The sequence below is a fragment of the Pan troglodytes genome, chromosome 5, assembly GCF_028858775.2.
Source record: "Pan troglodytes isolate AG18354 chromosome 5, NHGRI_mPanTro3-v2.0_pri, whole genome shotgun sequence".
NCBI classification, from domain to species: domain Eukaryota; kingdom Metazoa; phylum Chordata; class Mammalia; order Primates; family Hominidae; genus Pan; species Pan troglodytes.
The window spans coordinates 102,521,929-102,544,284 of NC_072403.2; the positions used below are offsets into that span (position 1 = coordinate 102,521,929).

At 33.8% G+C, this 22,356-nt stretch overlaps 1 protein-coding gene across 5 annotated transcripts in view; it reads right to left on the minus strand.

The window, feature by feature from the left end:
- Positions 1-521: 521 nt before the first annotated feature.
- The window catches only part of MAP3K7 (mitogen-activated protein kinase kinase kinase 7), a 70,508-nt gene continuing 48,673 nt past the window's right edge, over positions 522-22,356 (minus strand). For 3 of the 5 annotated variants that reach the window (XM_009451653.5, XM_003950892.5, XM_001160579.7), the window contains 5 exons: positions 20,837-20,901; positions 8,504-8,609; positions 4,081-4,142; positions 3,270-3,385; positions 522-1,508 (listed from right to left, as the gene is read on the minus strand). In XM_009451653.5, coding sequence (XP_009449928.1) covers positions 1,328-1,508; positions 3,270-3,385; positions 4,081-4,142; positions 8,504-8,609; positions 20,837-20,901 — 530 coding nt within the window. In that variant the 3' untranslated portion in view covers positions 522-1,327. The remainder of the gene's footprint in view (positions 1,509-3,269; positions 3,386-4,080; positions 4,143-8,503; positions 8,610-20,836; positions 20,902-22,356) is intronic. The other 2 variants (XM_003950893.5, XM_003950894.5) reach the window with 1 other exon arrangement.

Consider the following 22,356-nt stretch of genomic DNA (forward strand, 5'->3'; position numbering starts at 1 on the left):
TTTCTTCATAAAACATTAACGCTATAAAAATCAGACTGATGACATCCTTATTTAAAAGACATCTTGTACTGGTATCAAAATGTGACTTATTTTAACACCAACTGAAAAAATATAGAGTTTGTATAGTCTATTATTTCAATGTCATTTTATTATTAAAGTTATTCTGAAGGTTTTGGTAGCAAAATTACTGTTAACAATATAAATACTCTGTAAGTGTTGAAATTCTCTTAAAAGTGTTGAAAGGCGGCAGGCATTCTAGAACGGGATTGTAAGGAAAATCAAATATTCCAATATCCAGGATAATCAGGACACTTGTTGAATTTATATTTACTTCTTTAATTTCCTTCTGATTTGCCTGGTTTATTTCTCATTTGGTATCATAAAAAGAAATCTAAGTCCAAGCCTTTTTTAGCTGGAGTAATTACTTCCATTTTCCATTATTTTTCTTCATTTTTTTTTTTCAAATACATGAGAAAACAATCCAAGAATCACTGCAGGAAGAAATGATCATTTAAGCTCAATCATGTTCTTTTGCCTTTTAATTTCATTTAAGAGATTAATATTAGAGTCATAAAAGCTTTACAGTTTCAACACACATACACACAATCACAGAATTAAAAATCTTTACTCCTTAAAAAAAATGAGTTCCATTTTGTTCAATGTATCACAATCAAATTTTAGTCTAACAAAATCCGGTAAAACTGCTTTCATTAAATAGAGCAGCTGCCACTTACCTTTACATATTTTACGGATGGAACTGAGTTCAGTACTGATCCAAGGATGCTGGCATCAAAGCCCTTACACTGAACTATCCCTAAAGGTTCCATATTTCCGTAATATACCACCAATCATTCTAAATTTATAATACCCTGTCTTTAACTTGGTATATACCATCTTTTGGGAAAAAAATTATTAATATTTTGAGATGAGATACAAGAATAAAGTCATTCTTGAGGTTCCACCTCTAATATGAAAAAATGGACGCTGTTTGCACATAGCAGCTAGTTTGATACCTCCTGTTCTGTTAGGCTAGCCTTCACACAATGAGCATGCATATACAGCCACAGTTCACTGCATCTGTTTTGAAGTTGCCAAGTGCTGCTCATTCAAGTCACAGATGCTACCATGTTATGCAATGAAACAGTAAAATTATATGTCCACCATGAGAAAAGGAAAATAAACAATGAAACAAATGCAGCAAATATAGGCAGTTGGCATTCAGAACACGCCAAAAAGCTAACACTCATGAATCGTCATTATAAGGTTTTCCTTTCCTTAAAAAAAAAGTCTTTCTTTGCATATTTCAAAATGTAACGGTCCCAGAGAATCATGAAGTGCCTTGTCGTTTCTGCTGCTGACTTCTGATGACCTCTAGTTGTTTTTTGCATTGCTGGTAGTAAGTAGAAAGGCTTTTGTTTTCATCTAAAAGCTTTTTATGTTCCTGTACCAGGCGAGATGTATTTTGCTGGTCCTTTTCATCCTGGTCCAGTTCTGCAACTAGTTCTTGCCTACAAACAAATACCACATAATATTACACATGATGGAAAAATTCATACCTTAGTAGCTGATGACAGAAGCTCAATTAATGAGAATTTTTATTCTTGGTTTATCATTTTGCATCTTAGGTACACTAATCAAATATAATTATGGGCTGGGATGGAACTCTCATCTACTTCTAGTGTAATCATACAAATAACATAATCCTTTTATTAAGTAACTGTACTTGGATAATTAGCGAAGCAGATAAAATGGTAAAATAAAAGTTTCAGAAAATTTCATTTTCTATCCTCTTTTTGTGTAGGAAGGATGAAAAAAGGCTGGGAAGGGTTCTATGTGGCTATGGGAAAATATCATGAAGTTTTTATCCTTCACATTCTACTTTTATACTGATTCACATTCTGAAGTCACAATCCTACTTAACTAGAGCAGAGAGTGGTAAGCTAATAGCAAATTTGCAATCTAATTAAAATAAATGCTATCCAATTTAAAGCTTTTTCCCATTTTAAAGCAGTGAGAAAAATGACAAAGTACCACTTCTTTTAAAACACTTAAATTTGCAACACTTTCAGGAAAGACCCTCATTCTTTTATAGTCTGATAAACTTATTTAAGTCCCTTTTATTTGGGAACTATTAAGTATTCCCGAAAAAGATGCATCTTTAGGCATTTCCTAAAGTGAGGTTGCTGGATATAAATGAATAATTAATAAAAAGTCCTCAAGCAAAATAACTACCTAATACTACTTCTGAAAGTATTTAAAATTGATTAAAACTGTCATAGTTTTCACAGCCAACACCCTAATCCACCATTTGTTTTTTTCCAGCATAGAATTCTTCTTTCAAATGATTAAAGTATGGCAAAAGTATAGGTTAAATAAGTGAAATAAGAAATCAAGCTTTTTCAACATAAAAGTGCCAGCAGTTTGATAATTACTTCTACGATTTCCAAACTGTAGTATTTAATTTCCTATTTAGGCTTACCTTTCAAATACCAGGTTGGTTCCATTTAAATCACTGTATCAATAAATTATGATAAAACAATTTTTTCTCTCTCTTTTTTGAAGTACATACAGAAAGCTTTTCGCAAATTCAGAAAAAAACAACTTTCATTTATTTAGATTAAAATTAATGAAGGGAATCCTATTATCATACATAAAGTTGCCAAAATTTTTTCCTTATCACTTCATTTTAGTTACCACCAACAATTCAGTTACCTAAGTATAAAATTTCATGAAGGTCATGCTTAAGAAAACTGAAGATACATACATATTTAAGAACTGTGAATGTAGTAGTAAGGAAATTAGGCTGGGTTTCTTTAAAAAGGGAGGAAGGCAGTTTCTATAACTCCTCAGAAAAACACTCAGTTATGAAATACAGTCTTTTAATAAGTCATCCAATTCTAAACATACACCTGGAAAAAATGTATCTACAAAAATGTTTCTAAGATAAGGCACAACTGAATGTTAATAAATCAAATTATTTTATCTATTTACAAGAAAACAATAAATCTTTATAATAATAAATCTAAACAGCTCTGAGAACATAAAACAACAAGTATAAAGCACCAGTTTATTTTCCATAGCACTAATATGATAGTCAAAAGGATTGAGTTTTGCATAAAAAATTTTTAGTAAAAGGGTGCTTAAAGCTTAAACAAGTTGAAAGTATACTTAATGATTAATTCTAAAAACTACGTTTTCATTGCACCTTATCATATTTTAAACTCAAAATACTAATGTATTTTTATTTTTATTCATAAAAAATAACTTACTTTCTCTGTAATAACAATGCAATTTCTGTTTGAACTTTCATATATTCTTGTGCCATTTTACAATGCTGTTCAAACACTGCCATAGATTCTTTGGAGTTTGGGCACGGTGCTAGAGGCTGAAAATAATCAGGAATGTTAAAACATAATTAAATCAAATTTCAATATCTAGCTAAGATGAGAGTTAAGACAGAGACTGTGATATATTTTTATAGCACTAAAGCAATGATCTTTTAAAAATAAGTGTTAAACCATGCCCTAGAAAATCTCAGTGTCCTTTTGTCAGAGTTAACTCAGCATTTAAATCTATTCTTGCTGTTTTAACAGTCTGTTACAGAGAATCATGATTGTTGGAGTTGTAGTCTCTGGTATGACATTTCAGGCTGCAAACAGGATCAAACTAAATGATGTTTATAGCCCTCATACTCATGAGGGGGCACTGAAGTATATTATTTACATTTTCAGTCACTATGAACATGAGAATGTATCACAAATGTATTAAATAGAAATAAGCTTATGAGTTTTGTTTTAATGCACTAAAATTAAAGAGTGAAAATGTAATGCTTAGCAGTACTAAAGAAAGATACTGGAGGATTTTAAGATGACTGAAAAGATAAGAATATGATTCTGCCAATTTAAAGTTTGATTAACTTAACCAAAAGAATTATTTTGATTTGATTCTAAAAAGTTTAAGGAGGCCAACTAAAAGGATAAATTAAGGAGTGACTATACAATGACAGGTAGCAACACAATTGTCAGCTTAAACTCTCTAAGAAGAAAAAAGTCAGCTTTCAATAAGAAAGTACTCCTTTACCTGTAGTTGGTGATCCAGTGTAAGATAAGCCATTGGGATGGAGTTATCTGATCCATTGGTATCTGGAATTCAAGCATGTATTTTATTGATTTTCTGTCACAAATAATTATAAACGAACAGCAAGAAAGCATGAATGAAATGCTTTTTTTCCCTAAAGTAAATAATATGTAAATTAAAAGTTATGGCTATTGGTAATTGAAGAGTCTATTTCTGAATTCTAAAGGTTAAAAAAAGATATTCAATTATCAGATATTAGAATGCAATCATATTCTCATACCTATAATTTAAGTTGGCTATAAACTGAATAGAACACAATATATTAGAGCTTCTAAGCTCTTAGTTAATTAAAAACAAAAACAGTGATATGAGACCTTTATATTTTAAATTCAGTCTTAATTGACCCTATCTAATCAAACTCCCCATCTCTTTTCTTTATCATGCTAAGTTTATTTTATAGAAGGCTATATCAACTCTGCTAATATCAATGTTCTTTAACAGGGAAAGGGAGAAAGCAGAGACACATTTTCTTCCAGTGGATCATTTTCAATTTATATAGATTATAATGTGACCTCCACCACTCATCCTGCCCTTCCCAGTAATAATCACTGCAGAAAACGAGATGTTGGTGATGAGAGTATATTACAAATACGAACAGTAAGGAACCAAAATGAGGTTGAAACCTGTGGCTCAATGTCATGCCGAAAACAGTTAAGTTGATTAATTCAAACAACCAGTCAATTTTATAAAATTATTTGAATAGAATGCTTTTGTTTATATTTCAAAAGAGGTAAAACTGCCATACAACTTGACTGAGATGCGTGGGACAGTCTCTTCTCAACATTAATGGTTATGTAGAACAGTTCCAGAAGTAAACAGAATAACTCTGAAGCAATACAGACTTTTCTACTTCAGAAGTAGTTGCTTTCCCACTGTTAGTAGACAAAAAAAGAGCTAAATGAGTGAGCTGTTCAGCCTTTTTCTGACGAATAAATCCTTTAAGGAGTGGTGTGGATAAAGGCAAGTCAGGAAGACAGCAGACGCACTGTATGCAATCCAAAAAAACTCAAGAAGGGTTGCTGGCTCAGTAATCTTCTAATTTATTGTCAACTGACAATCCAGGTGTTTTTTTTTTTTTTTGCTTTTGCTTTTGTTTTTGTTTTTTTAAAGCCACTGAGAACGTGCTCTCAAGAAACTCCAAAAGCTAATTAGCGAAATCAGACTAAATGAGACAGTGCGTGTGAGGAACACCATGCAAATGCTAGCGTATATTAAGCACTCAATACATGACGGTAGTTATCATTATTATTCATACTAAATGGAGAATTAGAAAGAACAATTTAAAATAGCATAATATGAATTCCATATTGAAAAAGTAATGTTTATTAAATATTGGAGGGCAATACAGAAAAACAGTAGAGACTTAAGGCACTTACCCTTAAGGCTCATACACAGTACTAACATAAATGTGTGTCTTTCTGAAGTGGCTAAACAAGAAATATACTTAATTTGTTATTTCTCTGACCAACTCTTCTCCCACCCCAACAGTAGTTTCAAACTACGCTCCCACATAAACACTGCTTTCCACGAAACTAAAACTGATTAAAAATGACTGATTTCCTCCTGATTTCCTAGAAAAATTTAAGTGTCTTGAAAAAGTTTCAATTTAAGATTTCCATTCCTATTATTCTTTCTTAAATCACTGATACATTATATATCTCATTATATCAGCACCCTGTATCTGATATGTATTTTAGAATTAAGTTTAATACATCAATGTTGCATGGTATTCTGGGAGTGGAAAAAAAGTCCAAGGATTGTGTTATTCAAATAATTAAAGCCCTTGTATGGTGGGGAACTTAAGGTCCTTCATTGAATTTCATCTTCTCTCTAAAAAAAGAAGTGGGATTTCACTTTCTCACTTTACACTAAATTGAAATTGAACTTCCAATCTCTACTAGCAATAATTGGTCACAGATCGGAAGATTATTTAATGAAAGTTTTTTGCGTGTGTGTGTGTGTGTGTGTGTGTGTATGTGTGTTTCAATTGCTAATCAAATCTAATTGCTTCTCCTGAATGTCAAAGCTCATGTTGGTTTGGTTAAATTAGGCAAACTCTCTTTTCTGACCCCTCAAACACAACACTTGTTACTATCTCATATTCTTTGAGTATGCATTCCCTTCAGTGGAATGCTGCCTTCTCCTTTCTGCTTTATGGCTAAAGAAAAGTCTCATCATTTTATGAAAAGGCCAGAGACGATGCCAAGTCTTGTTTAACTGATTTCTCTTACAACTATCAAAACACTCAGCTTGTACTATAAATTTAGTAAGTTATTATATAGTATAAGTTTATTTTTAATGTGTCAGTATTATGACTCTAACCAGACTGCAAGGAATGGGCCATGTCTTATACTTTATATTAATACATGTTTGCAAAGTACTAAGCACAGGTGAAAATTCTTTAGTGAGTTTCCCCCTCTGCGGCTCCCTCTACTGCGTCTAGATCTCTCTCTCACTAGATCCTCTCAGTATGTGTGTCTTTTTTAAGTACCCATTATATTATAAATAGGAACTGAAGAGTGCTTATTATCGGCTATGATTATTAAATTGTTATGCTCTTTAGCTTTCTCTGAAAATATACAAAAACCTCTCAAATTAAAAAAATTTAATTAGGTCACTTTAACTTACATTTACACTCTTAATTTTTTCCTTGGTCAGTGGGCCTTCAAAGAAAAAGACTTTACCTATCTGTTCCCTAATTTATTCTATTAGCTTGGTTATCAATATTTTTCTTACAAATACTGCAAAGCTGAATTAATTATAAACTTTGCCAGAGCATCCATTTTTAAAATGTATTCAAAATTATAGCCACACATGTGCAATATATTTCAAGACAAAGACAAAATTCAGCTGATATTGCAAATTATTTCTAGCAATTGGTATTTTGTGGTGTTTCTAGGTACAGAAAAAGAAAACAATGGGACGGGAGTTGGAAGGTAGAAGCAACATATGAAGCAGAAATGTAGCAGTTATGTGAGAGAGAGCCTTAAACATTTTTTATTTTACCCCCATGAAGTCACAATCTGCCACACTATTGACTGGCATATACAGATTAGTGTAGACTGAAGACAGGAGGCTCTGCTGAGTTGAGTACCAGACCCGGGCAAATGCTGTAATGTCAGAGAACGTACTCCCTTGCCAGGGGGTTCAGAAATCAAAAAGAGCTGCTATCACCTGAATGTTAATGATAAAACTGGGCAAGAGCATTGCCCTGTCTACCACTGGGGAGGAGCAAGTCTATAATGAATTCTACACATGTGCTGCGTAGTGGTGAATTCTCTGGACAGTCCTAGGTTGGGCTGTGCTAGGGGTGAAACAGGAGATTTTGCCGCCACTAAATTTAAACTTACTAAAACTAGAGAGTACACCCTGACTAAACATAGTTCTATCTTATATGACACACAGAAAAACCACCCAGTTAATTTTTTAAATTAAATTATAAACTTGACCAAACCACATCAGAAAACTATAAATACTTGAGTTGTATTTTAGTTTGTAAAGACAGAAAGCTGGCTTTTAAACTTCAATCTAATTGTTACTATTAATAACATAGTCAATCTTATATAAAATATCAAATGTTTTAATTTTCCAAGGGCTAAGAAATCATCTTTCCCTTCGTGACTTAATATAATGTAAATAAAAAATTTCATAAGTACACTTAAAAGCATTTATCAAGGTATTCTCTTAAAGTTAGGGAAAAGTTAATTCTACTATGGCACATCATTTCCTGTTTGTCCATAATGAAACGATGCCATCACTACCTTTAGGCAGGTAGACATTAATACTAATATTGTGAACAGTTAGTTATTCATGTTGGGGAGCTTTAATAACTCATCACAGGTTTCTAAAGGTCTAATAGAATATTTGTATAACTGAAAATGGTGTCTCTTATCAGTTAAAAACAATTCAAAAGGTCAATGGTCAGAATTTTTTTCAACTTAAGGTACACGACATCTCGTGTCCTTAAAAGATTGAGATGAAGATCATGAGGATGATTTTTACCATTCTCCGATTTTGGTTACTGAAAAAATGACTTTACTACTATCATCTAGTAGGATGAATCTAGTAGGAAAATCACAGGCTGAAGTATCAAGAATTCAATATGCTTCGCAACTGGAAAAAAACCCCAAACAGACAATCTTTAAAATACATGTTTAGTATCTGGATTAAAAAAAATACAGAAGGCAAGGCAGTCTCTGTCTCTGTATTCAAAATGGTATTTTAACATGTATTACTAAATAGTTTATTTAATATAAAAATCTAAACAACAGTATAATGCCTGCCTTTGTAAACATTAATGACATGGCCAAATGAATATAAACATGACTGATTCAACTTCATAAGTATGAAGAAACAGACTGGTCACCTGTGGAATCATCAGGGGTCCATGGATGACTTCGAGTTGGCTTTTCTGAGGTTGGTCCTGAGGTAGTAATCATTCTGACACTGGGACTGGATGACCTACTGCTCACCTACAGGAAGAAGTCACAGGAGAAACAAAATGTGATTTTTTGATTAAAAAACATGACAAGAGAACGTTTCCATTAAAAGGCAAGAAGAGACTTAGAGATCCCCCCAAAACTCTTGTAAACAACAAAATAAATCCTCTCATATATATGTAAAAATTTATATTCACTCACGCATGATACCTATTAAAAACTGATGAGCTTGCAAGAAACTAAGAAATACTCTGAGATTAGAAACAAAACAATATCAGGAAACTAGCAAGTGCTTAAGCTGACAGCCCTCGGAATTTCAACTAAACACCAATGGCCTAGAGCTACTGTTTTCACAGGCTGCTGCACTCAGAGGAATGGACCATAAAGCCTTGGGCCTTTGTAGGATGGAAGTAAGACTGGAGAAACCTCTGCTTAAAGCTGAAACTCAGCAAAGGCTTCACTCTCAGAGAAAAGGTCACTCAACTAGGAAAAAAAAAATCTGTCCTACAAAAGCAGACAGGAAACAAATTTGTCTCTCTTGGGTTAGTGGCTCTGGGTGGAAGGGAGAAATGTATTAACTGTGAATCCACAAAAAATTTCCAGATCGGGTGCAGGTTACAACAAATTCCAACCACAACAAATCCCCAGCATAAGAAATAGGAGGAAGCTCACAAATTGAGTTCAACATGGAACGTATACATTCAAATTCTAGGAAACAATCAACAGGAGACAGAAAAAGCAGCCAGAAGAAAGTAGAACAATATCTTCAAAGTGCTGAAAAATAACTGCCAGTCTAGAATTGTCTAGCCAACAAAATTTGAAGATAGAGGCCAAAATAACATTCTTAGATGGGCAAAAACTGAGTTTACCTTCCATACATTCTTACCACATAAGTTTTTCAAGCATGTATTTTTGGAAGAAGAAAAATTTTACTTGATAGAAGGATCAAGATGCAACAAGGAATAGTGATAAACAGGGAAATAAATCTACACACTGAACATTCAGTGACAGAAACAGTGAATTTATAGAATTATCAAACAAACAAGATGGCATTAAAATTATAATAACAATAGCACAAGCATGAAAAGCACTGACTTAAAACTCCTTGTTTTAAATATTGTTCAGGATGAGGGTACAGATCTTTACTAGGTTGGGCATGAATGTTAAAATTTCAAAGGTATTTACTAAAAGTAGTAATTAATATATAACTCCCAAACCAGAAAGAAAATAATAAAATGAAGAATAAATTTATTCAACTCAAAACTTGAAAGAAAAGAAAGAGAAATAAGAGAAAACATAAAATAAGAGAGCAAACTTATCAGTAACCACAATAAATGTAAATGAATTACTCTCCAGTTAAGATATTTAAAAAAAAATCAGATTGTCAGGATGAATTAAATGCTATTTATAAGAGACATATCTAATTTACAGAGACAGAGAAAACAGAAAGTTAAAGGATAAAAAAAGAAAACCAGGCAAAAACTACCCCAAATAAGGTACCTATATTAATATCAGAGAGAATATATTTTAGGGTCCAAAAAATTACTAGAGAAAGAGATAATATGATAAGTGGTTCAATTCAGAATACAACAATTCAAAATTTATTTTTTAAAAACTAATTTTTTTTGTAGAAATGGGTCTTACTATGTTGACCAGGCTTCTCTCAATCTCCTGGCCCCAAGTGACCCTCTTGCCTCAGTCTCCCTAAGTGCTGGGATTACAGGCATGAGCCACTGTGCCTGGCCAACGATTCAAAATTTATATGCTGTACATACAAATAGATAAATCAAAAAACTGCAAGGAAAAAGGACATATCCACCATCACAGTGAGATTTGTTTTTAAAGACAGGGTCTTGCTCTGTTGCCCAGGCCGGAGTGCAGTGGTACCATCATGGCTCACTGTACCCTCAAACTCCTGGGCTCAAGCGATCCTTCCATCTCAGCCTCCCGAGTAACTGGGACTACAGGCACACACAACTATCCCCAGTTAATTTTAAAATATTTTGTAGAGCCAGGGTCTTGCTACGTTCCCAGGCTGGTCTCTACCTCTTGGCCTCAAGTGATCCTCCCTCCACAGTTTCCCAAAGCACTGGGATTGCAGGTATAAGCCACTGTGCCTGGCCAACAATTCAAAATTTATATGCTGTACATATAAACAGATAAAGTAAAAAAGCTCAAGGATGTATCCTCAAACTCCTGGGCTCAAGTGATCCTCCTTGAGTAGCCTCCTGAGTAGCTGGGACTACAGTTACATGATATTGCACTTGGCTAATTTTTAAACTTTTTGTAGAGATGGGATCTTGTTATGTTGCCCAGGCTGACCTAACGGCTTCAAGAAATCCTCCCACCTTGGCCTCCCAAAGTGCTAGGATTACAGGTGTGAGCAACTGTGCCCAGCCCCACAGTAATATATTTTAATATTCTTCTGTAAATTATATAAAAGGAGACCAAAAAACAAAACAAAACACACACAGTAAAACTTGAACTCCATAAAAAACAAGCTTAATCTAAACATAAGTGACTTTACGCCTAGCAAATGAAGAATACACATTCTTTTTAAGCATTCATGGGACACTGATGAAAACTGATTATGTACTAAGCTATAAAGCAAATCTCAAAGTTAAAAAAAATTTCAGTATCATAATTTAATTACTTTTTATACTGATTTCAAAACCTTTAAAAATCTTTTGTTTTGAAAAACACTTCTAAATAACTCATTGGTCAAAGAAGAAAACAAAAGGGACATTAGAAAGTACTTAAACTGACTTTTAATGTGAATCATGCTAATACTTGGGGATGTGACTATAAGAGCATTTAGAGGAAAATATTTAATTCTAAATATATATATGAAAAAACCAGAAACACTGACAATTTATAAGCTAGAGATCTAACTTAGTTAATAAAAAGAATTTGCCTCCCAAAATGAAAAATAGTAAAAGATAGTATTTTGAAATCGGAGACAATACTATAAAAATGAACACATTCTTTAAAAAAAATTTTCAAAAATTCCTATACATTATAGAAAATACCAAGCACAGAGGAGGGTTTTACAGGTAAGTTCTATCATACATTCAAGATAAGGATTTTTCCAATCTTAAATTATCCTAAACAAAGAAAGAAGAAACTTTCTGACCCATTCTGTGAAGGCAGTAAAAATCAATACGTAAGGACAGTGTGAGAAAGAAAGTTACAACTGAACCTCACTTCCAAAAAAATAAAATAAAAATAAAAAGACACAAAAGTCAAAATTTCTAAAAATTATATTAGCAAATATAATGTGGCAGTGTAGAAGCAATAAAAACCATTTAAAAAGTTTAGTTTATCCAACTTTGCAAATGACTGCAAAGGTCACTCATCTGACATTAGGAAATTCCATTAATAAAATTAATCACATCAACAGATTAAAGGACAAAACCTCAACAGATGCAGAAAAAGCATTTGACAACATTTAACATCTACTTATAAAAAATACATTTAACAAACTTAAATTCCATGTATGAGGAAGAGAATTTCTTTTTCTTTCTCTTTTTTTTTGAGACAGGGTCTCGTTCTGTTGCCCAGGCTGGTGTGCAATGGCACCAACACAGCTCACTGCAACCTTGACCTCCTGGGCTCAAGTAATCCTCCCACCTCAGCCTCCTGAGTAGCTGGAACCACATGCTCACGGCACCATGCATGGCTAATTTTAAAAAAATATTTGTGTAGAGACGGGGTCTCGCCCATGTTGTGCAGGCTGGTCTTGAGCTCCTGGGCTCAAGCGATCCTCCTGCCTCAGCCTCCTAACGTGCTGGGATTACAGGTGTGAGCCCCTGTGCCCAGTGGGAAGAGGATTTCTTAATCAGATAAAAGGTATTTATGATATCTGGAAACATGATATATGACAGAACGTGGCACTGAGGGTTGGTGGGGAAATGACAGGGAAGGCCACAGGCGAGGAACACACAGGGACCAACCCCCACTGGGATTGCTAATGTTCCATTCCTTAAGCTGGGTGGTGGGTTCACAAGTGCTCATTTTATTATTTTCATAACTTATACATTATATACATTCTTGTCTATATATTTATATTTCATATATTAAAGCCTTTCAAAGGACACAGAAACTAAAATGGGTTTCATAAGGACTTTTTAAAAAGCACCCTTTTTTTCTTGATGTGTTACTGAGTACCAAAGAAGAGACTTAAAAAAGAACATGGAGTTATAGAAAATAAAATTTAAAATAAATTCATGAAGAATCTTATATCTAGCTTCAACATATATACAAACACTCAAATTCAAGACTGCAACAAGTAAAATGAAATGTAATACAAAAGTATCTTTGAGTAGAATCCATCGTATGTGAGTTCTAATTATGCTGTAATGTCTGCTTCAGATCACTTCAACCTCTCTTTATCTGGAGAGGGGTTGGGGCTGGGTTAAGAATGTGATGAGAAGTGTTCCATATAGTGCTAAAATTATATGATTTTAGGTCTTGAAAAGCCACAATGGATTCAGGATAGTAAACAGTGAGAGGTACTTTGTTTTCCTCTCATTTCTGTTTTTTTAAAAATAATTTTTAATTTTTGTGGGTACATAGTAGTACATATTTATGGGGTACACGAGATGTTTTGACACAGGCATGCAATGCATAATAATCACATCATGAAAAATGGGGTACCCATTCCCTCAAGCATTTATCCTTTGTGTTACAAACAATCTAATTATACTTTTAGTGAAAGGTACTTTCCTAACAATTTCAGAGAAAAAAATCATAAATTAACTTTGAAGAAAAACTGATGAAATATGACTTTCATTTTGGGTACCCATTGAAATTGCTTCAGAAATTCCAAAAAGCTTTTCTACACCATAACCAATTTTTAACTCCATATAAGATTGCTCGTTCTGTTCTTTTCTTCTCCTTGTTAATCCCTCCCCACTCCTGTAAGGCCCAGCTCAGGTTTTCTTCTACATTATGTGGTGATTCTTGCCACTTCTCTGGTTGTTTGTGTACAAGGCCAGACCTTGTGTTTGAGGACATGGAGTGCCTAACAGTGTACTGCAGGCAAAATGTTCGTTTACTGATTGTTACTGAATCAATTCTGAAATTCTCACTCTGGCATTCATGACTCTCCATCAGCAGGTTTACCTTGCCCATCTGGATTTTCTCTCCTCTTAAAATTCCTCATGCCCCTGTTTCCCTTGCAGTTTTTAATCCTGACCTCATATTCACCTAAAGATAATATGGTGTAGTGCACAGGGCATGTATAAAACTGAACCAGATAAAACTGGTGTTTTTGTAGAAAACTCAGCAACTTCACATGTTTCAGTCTAATACTTTGGAGACCTGGGGTTTATGTCTCCATTCTGCCACTTACAGCTGTGTGAACTTGTGTAAGTAACTCAGCCTCTCTGAGACTTAGGTTTCTCATTGATGAAGTGTGAATGAGAAAAAGTAGTAGCAGTAAGAAGTTGGGTGTTGGAGACAAGACAGCCCAGAGTTTGACTGTGCTCTGCCATTTCTAACTAGTACAGCTTTGGGTAACTTATTTTACCTCTAAGACTCAATAGGAAAATAAGGACAGTATTATCTATCTATAAGGTTATAAAAATTAAATGAAATGCTGTACATGAAATGTCTTCACACCAGATTTTTTTCTTCTTTGAATTTTGGCTGTATAGTCAGTTCCTACTTCAACTTGTGCCTGAAATTATAGTAGTCTCAAAGTTTTACTCCTCTTCAAAAGTATTATAACCTCTTAAGGGCAGAGACCATGTGTACTTTTTATATTGTACTTCCCAGGATCTGAGAAATTGCTGAATATATAATAAACACATAATAGATACTCATTGAATAAAATGAGAACACAAGCTATTAGCACTCAGATACAAGATTGGTGCTTAAGCTTATTTACCTTTAGTATATAAGAATAACAACGACATACACCAAAGAAAACCAGTGATGAAATGTTTCACTCTTACTTTTAGGATACTTTTACCCTTGATAAAGCAAGTATAGACATTATGAAATTATTCCTGAGTCTTTTTAACTTTCTTTGACTGAAAGCAAGTACACAAATTTGCCCATAGTTATAACTGCTATTATAAATCAAAAGCATTTTTCCTTCAAAGTGGTGGCAGACCAGGGTTTCAGAGTCAGTGTAATGCTAACGCACATTTTAAAAAGAGAAACACATGTTTGTGACATGTAAGAATCAGTATCAGTTGTGAGAAATCAACAAAATACAGTAGAAGTAATAATTAGGTTTTTAAAATGAGAATGGATTTAGTATATTTAAAAAAGAGGTCACTGAACAACTGCAATATTAAAACAAATAAGTTGGACCTAATAGGAATTTTATAGTACTCCTTAAGCTTCAATCTTTTGCAAAATGATTCTTTGCTACACCTTTCTTTTCACCTTCTACTTTCCAAGAAACTCTCAGCACCTTCTGTGCATGCTTGTTTGTCCCACTTGTAATTTCCAACAGCTATGAAACTAAGAAATATAAGGCTTGCACTTTTAGTGCAAGTTTCAAAACTGTCTTTAGACCAGCACAGAGTTAGATTTAAATTCATTAACTAATAAATAAATCTTTATATTTTAAGAAATGTGTATCTCAATAAATAAAAATATGCCAATATGTTTGTATAAAAAAACTAAGGAAATATTTAAAAACAAGGGATAAATGTAGTTTTTGAGTATGTGAATAATACAAGGCATAAATAAGAGGAACACATAACGTCTGACAATCAACAAAAAAACTCAAACTAGTTTGTGGCTGAATTTATGTTACTGCTTGTAACCAACTACTGAAGAAGTTTTTACAGTAGTTATTTTTTAAAATCACTGGTAAAATTCTGAGGGTCACAAATGCTCTCAAACTATTAAAACTCATTTAAGTTGCTCCTTCCTCTAAGACATTTACAATTACTTATTCTATCCCCACATTAATTGCAAAGTTTAAGAGATATAGGCAAACTTGACTTACCAAAAGAACTGGGTATGAAAGTCACAAGAGTATAGAAACGTGACACAGCAATTTAAGGCAGCAAAAGAATACTAAGCCAAATTTAAACCTCAGGGGCAGATTACCATCAGTAGACATGAACCAGAATTGGCCTTTGACCAGAAATTTATCCCTATATTTATAAAAAGGAATTGGAAGTTATTTTACAGACAAAAATAAAGCTCAGCTTTTAATATCTTACCTGAAAGACTGGGAAGATATTTTCATAAGTCAGGAATTTACACCCAGTGTTATTATTTAGACTGACATTTAAAAGCTATTTAATACCCTCAGAAATCTTAGTAGCTAAAATTATACAAGCACAAAACAAAGAGATGAAATGATGACTTCTATGATATTCTTGCTGAAGTAACATCTCAATAATATAAATATTTTTAAAATGGGTATAAGTTGGTAATGTGGATTTACATGGGTACTTATTATGGTAGTCACAGATAATTAAATCTATAAATGAAGGTTGTACTGAAAATATTCTTTCTAATCTAAAGGTCTGTAGGCTTGATCTAATTTTGGCTTCACTACAGTTTTTCATAAGGAAATTTCAGAATTTTATTATTCTTACATGGTCTTCTACAATAGAAAGGTGTCTGTTCTCCAACAGAGGACGGGCATAGTGGCTCACGACTGTAATCCTAGCACTTTGGGAGGCTGAGGCGGGCAGATCGCTTGAGGCCAGAAGTTCGAGACCAGCCTGGGCAACATGGTGAAACCCTGTCTCCACTAAAAATAAAACAAAAATTAGCCAGGTGTGGTGGCACATGCCTGTAATCCCAGCTACTCGGGAGGCTGAGGTGGAAGAATCACTTGAACTCAGGAGGCAGAGGTTGCAATGAGTGGAGATCACACTACTGCACTCCAGCCTGGCTGACAGGGGGGACTGTGTCTCGGAAAAAGAAAAAAAAGAAGAAACGTGTCTATTCTCCAATAGAAAGGTATACTATGAAGAAGGAATTATTCAAAACTATTACATAAGTTTCTGATTTAGAGTTCACCAGAACATTTGTTTACACAAAAGGAGGTGCAGAATGAAGATGGACAAAAGTAGTATAATAAATCACATCCCTTAAATAAATAATAACAATGTATATTAATATCACTCAATAAGCGATAAGAGACCTTTAAAGCAAATACTTTCCATGATCCTTGACACAAGGTTTCCTTATGATACAGAAAGAACGCTGGTGGATTTTACTTCTTTCCCTTTCCAAGTGCTATTTTCTTTTTATTTCTCACTATCATGAGAGCAAGGAAGTGGTATCAAGAGCCCGGTGAGGCACACTGTGGAGAGGCTGGCATACAACATGGATTAGTATCTACTGTGTGCCCTGGTACTTTCACATCTGTTAAGAACTCCGGGAGGTAGGTGTTATGGTCCCTATTTGCAGATAAGGGTGCAGAAGCTCAGGGAAATTAAGGAACTTGCCCAAAGTCACATATTTGACTAGTAAAAGTAGATTATAAAGTCCATATGGAAATGTAATATGCCCACTTCTCTAAATAATCATAACTGTATCATCTTGCAGTTGTAATTTTCACTGACTGCAGCCTCCTCTAAGAGAATTCTTGAATATAGATCTATACTGAATACAATTCCAGAAGGGGTATTCAGGCATTTATAAGAATGTATATTGTTTTAGTGAAACACAGAATGGCTCACCCAGGTGTATAAAACATAAATTTGTGCAGTCATTGGTAGAAATTTATTATCAAGATAGGTTAACCTTGTTCAATGATATGATACAGCTACAATTCATCATCACTTAACAACTGTTTAAATAATTAATGACAATGCAGACTATTAGAAGCCAAAATACCTAAATGTAAGAGATCTAGGGCTATAACAGCATGCATCACATCTAGTTTCACATGCAAGTCAGAATGATTAAAGTATAGAGTTTGTGTGCTTTGCAATCAGGTCTGGATTCAAAACCTGGTTATAGGAATTACTGGCAGTATAAGGAAGTAAGAGACTTAGGTCAGTTTCTCTCATCCTCACTTTACCTGGCTGCAAATTAGGTGGAAAAGTACCAACTTCACAGGACTAAGATCCTGATAACAGGATTAACATTCTGATAATGTATACTAAGAGCCTATCTGGCACAAAGTCAGTGCACAACAAATGGAAGCTGTTATTACTTTAGTTTTCTAATTGATTTGGGCATAAGTCTGATCTCTCCAAATGAGGTCCTTGCGGAATAGGCTTTATTGGTATTGTCAAAGCCCTCTAGCCAAAGACTGCCAAGAACACACCAACAGTGGAAAGAGTTGGGTTTAATATTTATTGCAGTGAAGGAGAATGCTTACCATGGGGCAGCATGGGGTGTCTCAGTAAGAGGGTTTTAGAAAAAGAATGTATTATAGGATTTAGGCTTTGGTTGAGTGATTTTGGGGAAACTCTAAGGAAGGAGGGGTTCGTTCCAGATTGGCCGCTGTCAGAAAGCAAGGGCAATTCCACAGGGAGGGCAGTCCAGAGTGAGGACCAAGCTGTAATTGGTAAAGAAGCAGCAGTCACTCTTAATAGCTGGGAGAGGACAATGTTAGGTATTTTGTGGGTGGCACAGTGACCTTGTTTTTGTCTGTGCTTAGAAAACATTCCGAAGTAGTCTTGTTTTGTCTCCTTTTATCACGGTCTCAGCATTATCCTGTCTGATGTTGGTGTTCTGAGAGATTATGTCCAATAAGACAGTAACACACTCTAGCTGTGACAGCCAGCCGTTGAGAATAAGGCTAGCTACTAACAACAGTGAGGCCACAGTGTCAAACCAGTTCCTGGATGTCAGGGACTGCTTTTTTCTTTCTCAGTATCTTTTCAAAGCTTCTAGGAAGTCACATCTATTGAGTGTTTAAAAAACTTCCTGAATTAATGAAAACACCATGTTTGAAAGTGAGTTGTATGTTGTAAGAATGCAATCTTTTATACCTATACTTATATCATTACTTTTAATTAAGAAGCTTGCTTCATTTACTATTCCTCTCAAATGGATGGCAGCAGAAAAACAACCAATTTAATTTTAGTTTACAGATGGAAATTCTAAGTGGTTTTACTAAGATTATGTTTTGAGTCAAGAGCCGCAGTACATTAAGTTTACTTTCCTCTGCAAGATGGAATCACGTTTAGCCAGACTTCAAAAAGGATGGCACCTTCCAATTTTGAAAACACATATTGTGAATACTTTTCTTCCTCAAATGAATATCATCTTTGTGAGTAATTTAAAAGATTTAATGGTCACTTATCATACATTTTTTGGGAGAAATGTTTTCATAGTACATTAGGATTAGTATTTGCCACTCTCATGCCAAGCTGAACATTAGGCATTTTAAGGCTATAACACAAATAATTTTGAAAGAGTGGATCAGTTTTAAAATGTGGCTACACAATGGTCATACATCACCTGTTTCAGAACAGGTTTTACTGCCATATCAAACTCTCCCTCACCCCAAATCTTTCAGAGTGGTCTATGACAATTCCACAAATGACTGTCCCACACCCATAGTTGGCCTCAGTTCCAGCATTTTACTACCTGAAGGTATTGTGAATTAAAAGGGTAACAACCAAAATCTCAAATAACGTGGAACTTGTGAAGAAATAAGTAAGACTTGGTGTGGGAAGATCAGTCCTGAATTATGGCAACACTTTTATTCTAGAGTCTACAGAAAAGCTTTCAAACTAGTAGCTGCTCCTGACATGTCTTAGGACAAGCTTCTCATTCCTAGTCAAACACTTGGCTAGAAGTTCTCATAACTGGAATATCAGTGGCAATAGTAAACAGAGTTTAAAAGGCTGAGCTCATCAAACCTCCAAAGAATCAAAGCAAATAGCAGATGTCAAACTATCTGTTACTAAATGGGCTGATTAAAACTTTTAAGTATCTGAGGGGGAGAAAACGGGAAACTTCAGCCAAAAGTTCTGGGGTCTTACAAAAACAGATACACTGAAAAAAACTATCACTAAATAATGAAATCAAGATTTAGAGTCACTAGTATCACAAAACATAATAAATTAATGTGTCTATATAGATTTTATTTATATATGTGTTTATAAGCATTTTGTGAAATAAACATATTTCCATGAAGATCAAGGATATTCACCACTTAAATATTTGAAGTGGTTTTTGGTAAGTTGGTTAAGTTGATGGGTATAAAAGACTTTTTTATTAATGACTACAAAGGATCTCCCAAATTTTAAGTATATTATAAAAATGATATAATAATAAAATACCTTTTTAGGATGACAAGTACTAATACATATTATCATAAATTACAACAGACTGTTTATAATATATAAATGCTAAAATTTTACAAAAATATGGGTCATGATGTAATAATTTCATTACTTAATACTTAATAATTTAATACTTAATACTTCTTAATATGTAATAATTTCATTACTTTATTAATTTCATTACTTTTATGCTGCTCTCATAAAACTTATTCTTGTACAGCTGAAAACAAACACCTTATAATTAATCTTCACTCATTTTACAGAATATAGTATATAATAAATTATATATGTCAAGTGTATTTATCTGAGTAACACAGAAAAAACAATGACTGAGCTACTTTTATATACTTGGTGGGTTAAAACTCTGCACTAATAAGTAATGGCTTAAATTATAACACTGTCTGCATCATCTGCAAAGCAGCAGTGATAAAGAGACAAGGAGAGTTTAGAGGAGGATCCTGAAATATAAACAATGAAATCTTAACCACTGGAATAGAAGCCTTTCGAGAGTTTACACATTTGCTTAGTAAATGTTATCTTAAGGATATTTGAAAAAAATATTAATCCAGTGGATATGCCAAGTTAAAAGACGTTAGAGTTCTCCATGTAATGCCCTACGTGGCCCTAGAGGAGTAGCAACTTATTGGGGAAATGTTTACTACCCTTATTAGTAAAATGGAGACATACTAATGATTCACTTTAAAGGACACTTTAATGATAAATTGTTAAATTATAAAATTGAATACTTATTAAAACATACATAAAACCATATAACATATATACAGTGCTAATGAACAATTTACTTTTCCATGGAGTTTAATAAACCTACTTTAATAAATTATCTTTCAAGTTAAATTAACAATGGCACCTATGTTTTTCCCCCCCTCCTAAGTATTTAAGTTCAGGTGCAATGAATTTCTCTATCACAACTTTAGGTCAACTCATAAAACTAATTTTGCAGAGTAGAATACAGTTAATTCTTGATTTCTGCCTAGTATTCTTCAAAGATAGAAAATTTGAATGTTGTCTTACCTGACCAGGTTCTGTTCCAGTTACAGTCAAGTCTTGGATGGATCTACGTCTTGGCTGTCCGTTGCCTTTAAAAAGAAGAAAAAAAGTAAAATACTAAAATCTAGTCAAACAGACAAAAAGCGTGCAATTGCTACAGCAGAAAGTTGGAATTTGTTGCTCCTTGGATCTACACAAAATGTTTGTGGGGAAAAAAAAGTGAGTTTATTGCTAAGAAAAAAAAAAAAAAGAAGAGAAAGATGTAAAGAAAGGAAGAGAAACAGCTGCAGTGTTTTAACTCAAAAGTTGCTGGCCTACAACAGAGTATGTCCTAATACAATAACCACTTCTACCACATGAATAGCTGCTGAACTCTCTTCCACCATCTTCTGTCATGTGTTTAAATAGATGAATGCTTGGGGGCTGGGGCTGATGACGGCATCTATTTCAAGGGCCTTACGTTACAGTTTTTACAGCAAGACAGCTAGCAGGTTGTAAGACTTTAACTGGCAGCAATACCTTGTTCATTTCAGGGCCTAGAAGACGCTTAGGCTTAAATTTGTTATATTGAGTCACGCTTACTTAATCCCCATTAGTCTTTGTCAGAATCTAGTAATTTATTATTTGTGAACAACAACTCTTAATTTCCTACTGGATGTTAATAACTGTCACTCTGTTCTCAAATATACAGCTTGTTGAAATGGGCTATTGTGTTAATTCTGCTTTAGAAACTTCTATGTTTATAATTAATTTAATTAAAAATCAATTTATGAGAGAATTCTACACATATAAGTCCTCAGTAAAACAATGAATTGAGCAATGGCTTCACTCAGCACTTTTATTTGGGAATAAGGCTGTTTATGCAGTATCTTCTAACGTGAGAGATCAGCTGTCTAAAAGGAAACACCAAAATACTGAGTAACAGCTGATACAATACTCAAAATTCTTTTGACTCTGAAATCTGTATTACGTAATTTCTCAACTAGTGGGCAACACTTAGAACATGTACTCACTCTAATTGTAGTTTCCCGATTAGTAGACAGAATTCATTCTTAAAATTTTAGACTTCCAGAATCTTTCGTAGAGACATCCTTTTAAAACCAATCAGCAATATAATTTAGCACCTTAACCCACATGACCCCATTATTATGCTGCAGATAAACTAAAAGGACCTTACAATGGAATAAGAATGTTTAATAGAATAATATGTGTAGTGAATATAAAAACTCAAATTTGTAACTCCTCTTGCAAATGTAAGACATCATCAGTTTTTTCCATTTTAAGCTACGTTTTATAATTATTTGCATTATCTGAATTCACATTTACTTCAAATTTCATTTTATTCCAAAAATTTCAACTTTTCATTACAAACTAAAACAACAAAACTGTGCATTTATTGAATTAGATCCACTAGATTACTTTTATGAATACTTTCAACTACCCCTATTTCCCAAGGACAAAAAGGATCCCCGCAACCGTGACTAATAAGCAATTTTAGGCACATTTCATTCAACACATTCATTCTAAAATTAGCGGTGATGAGA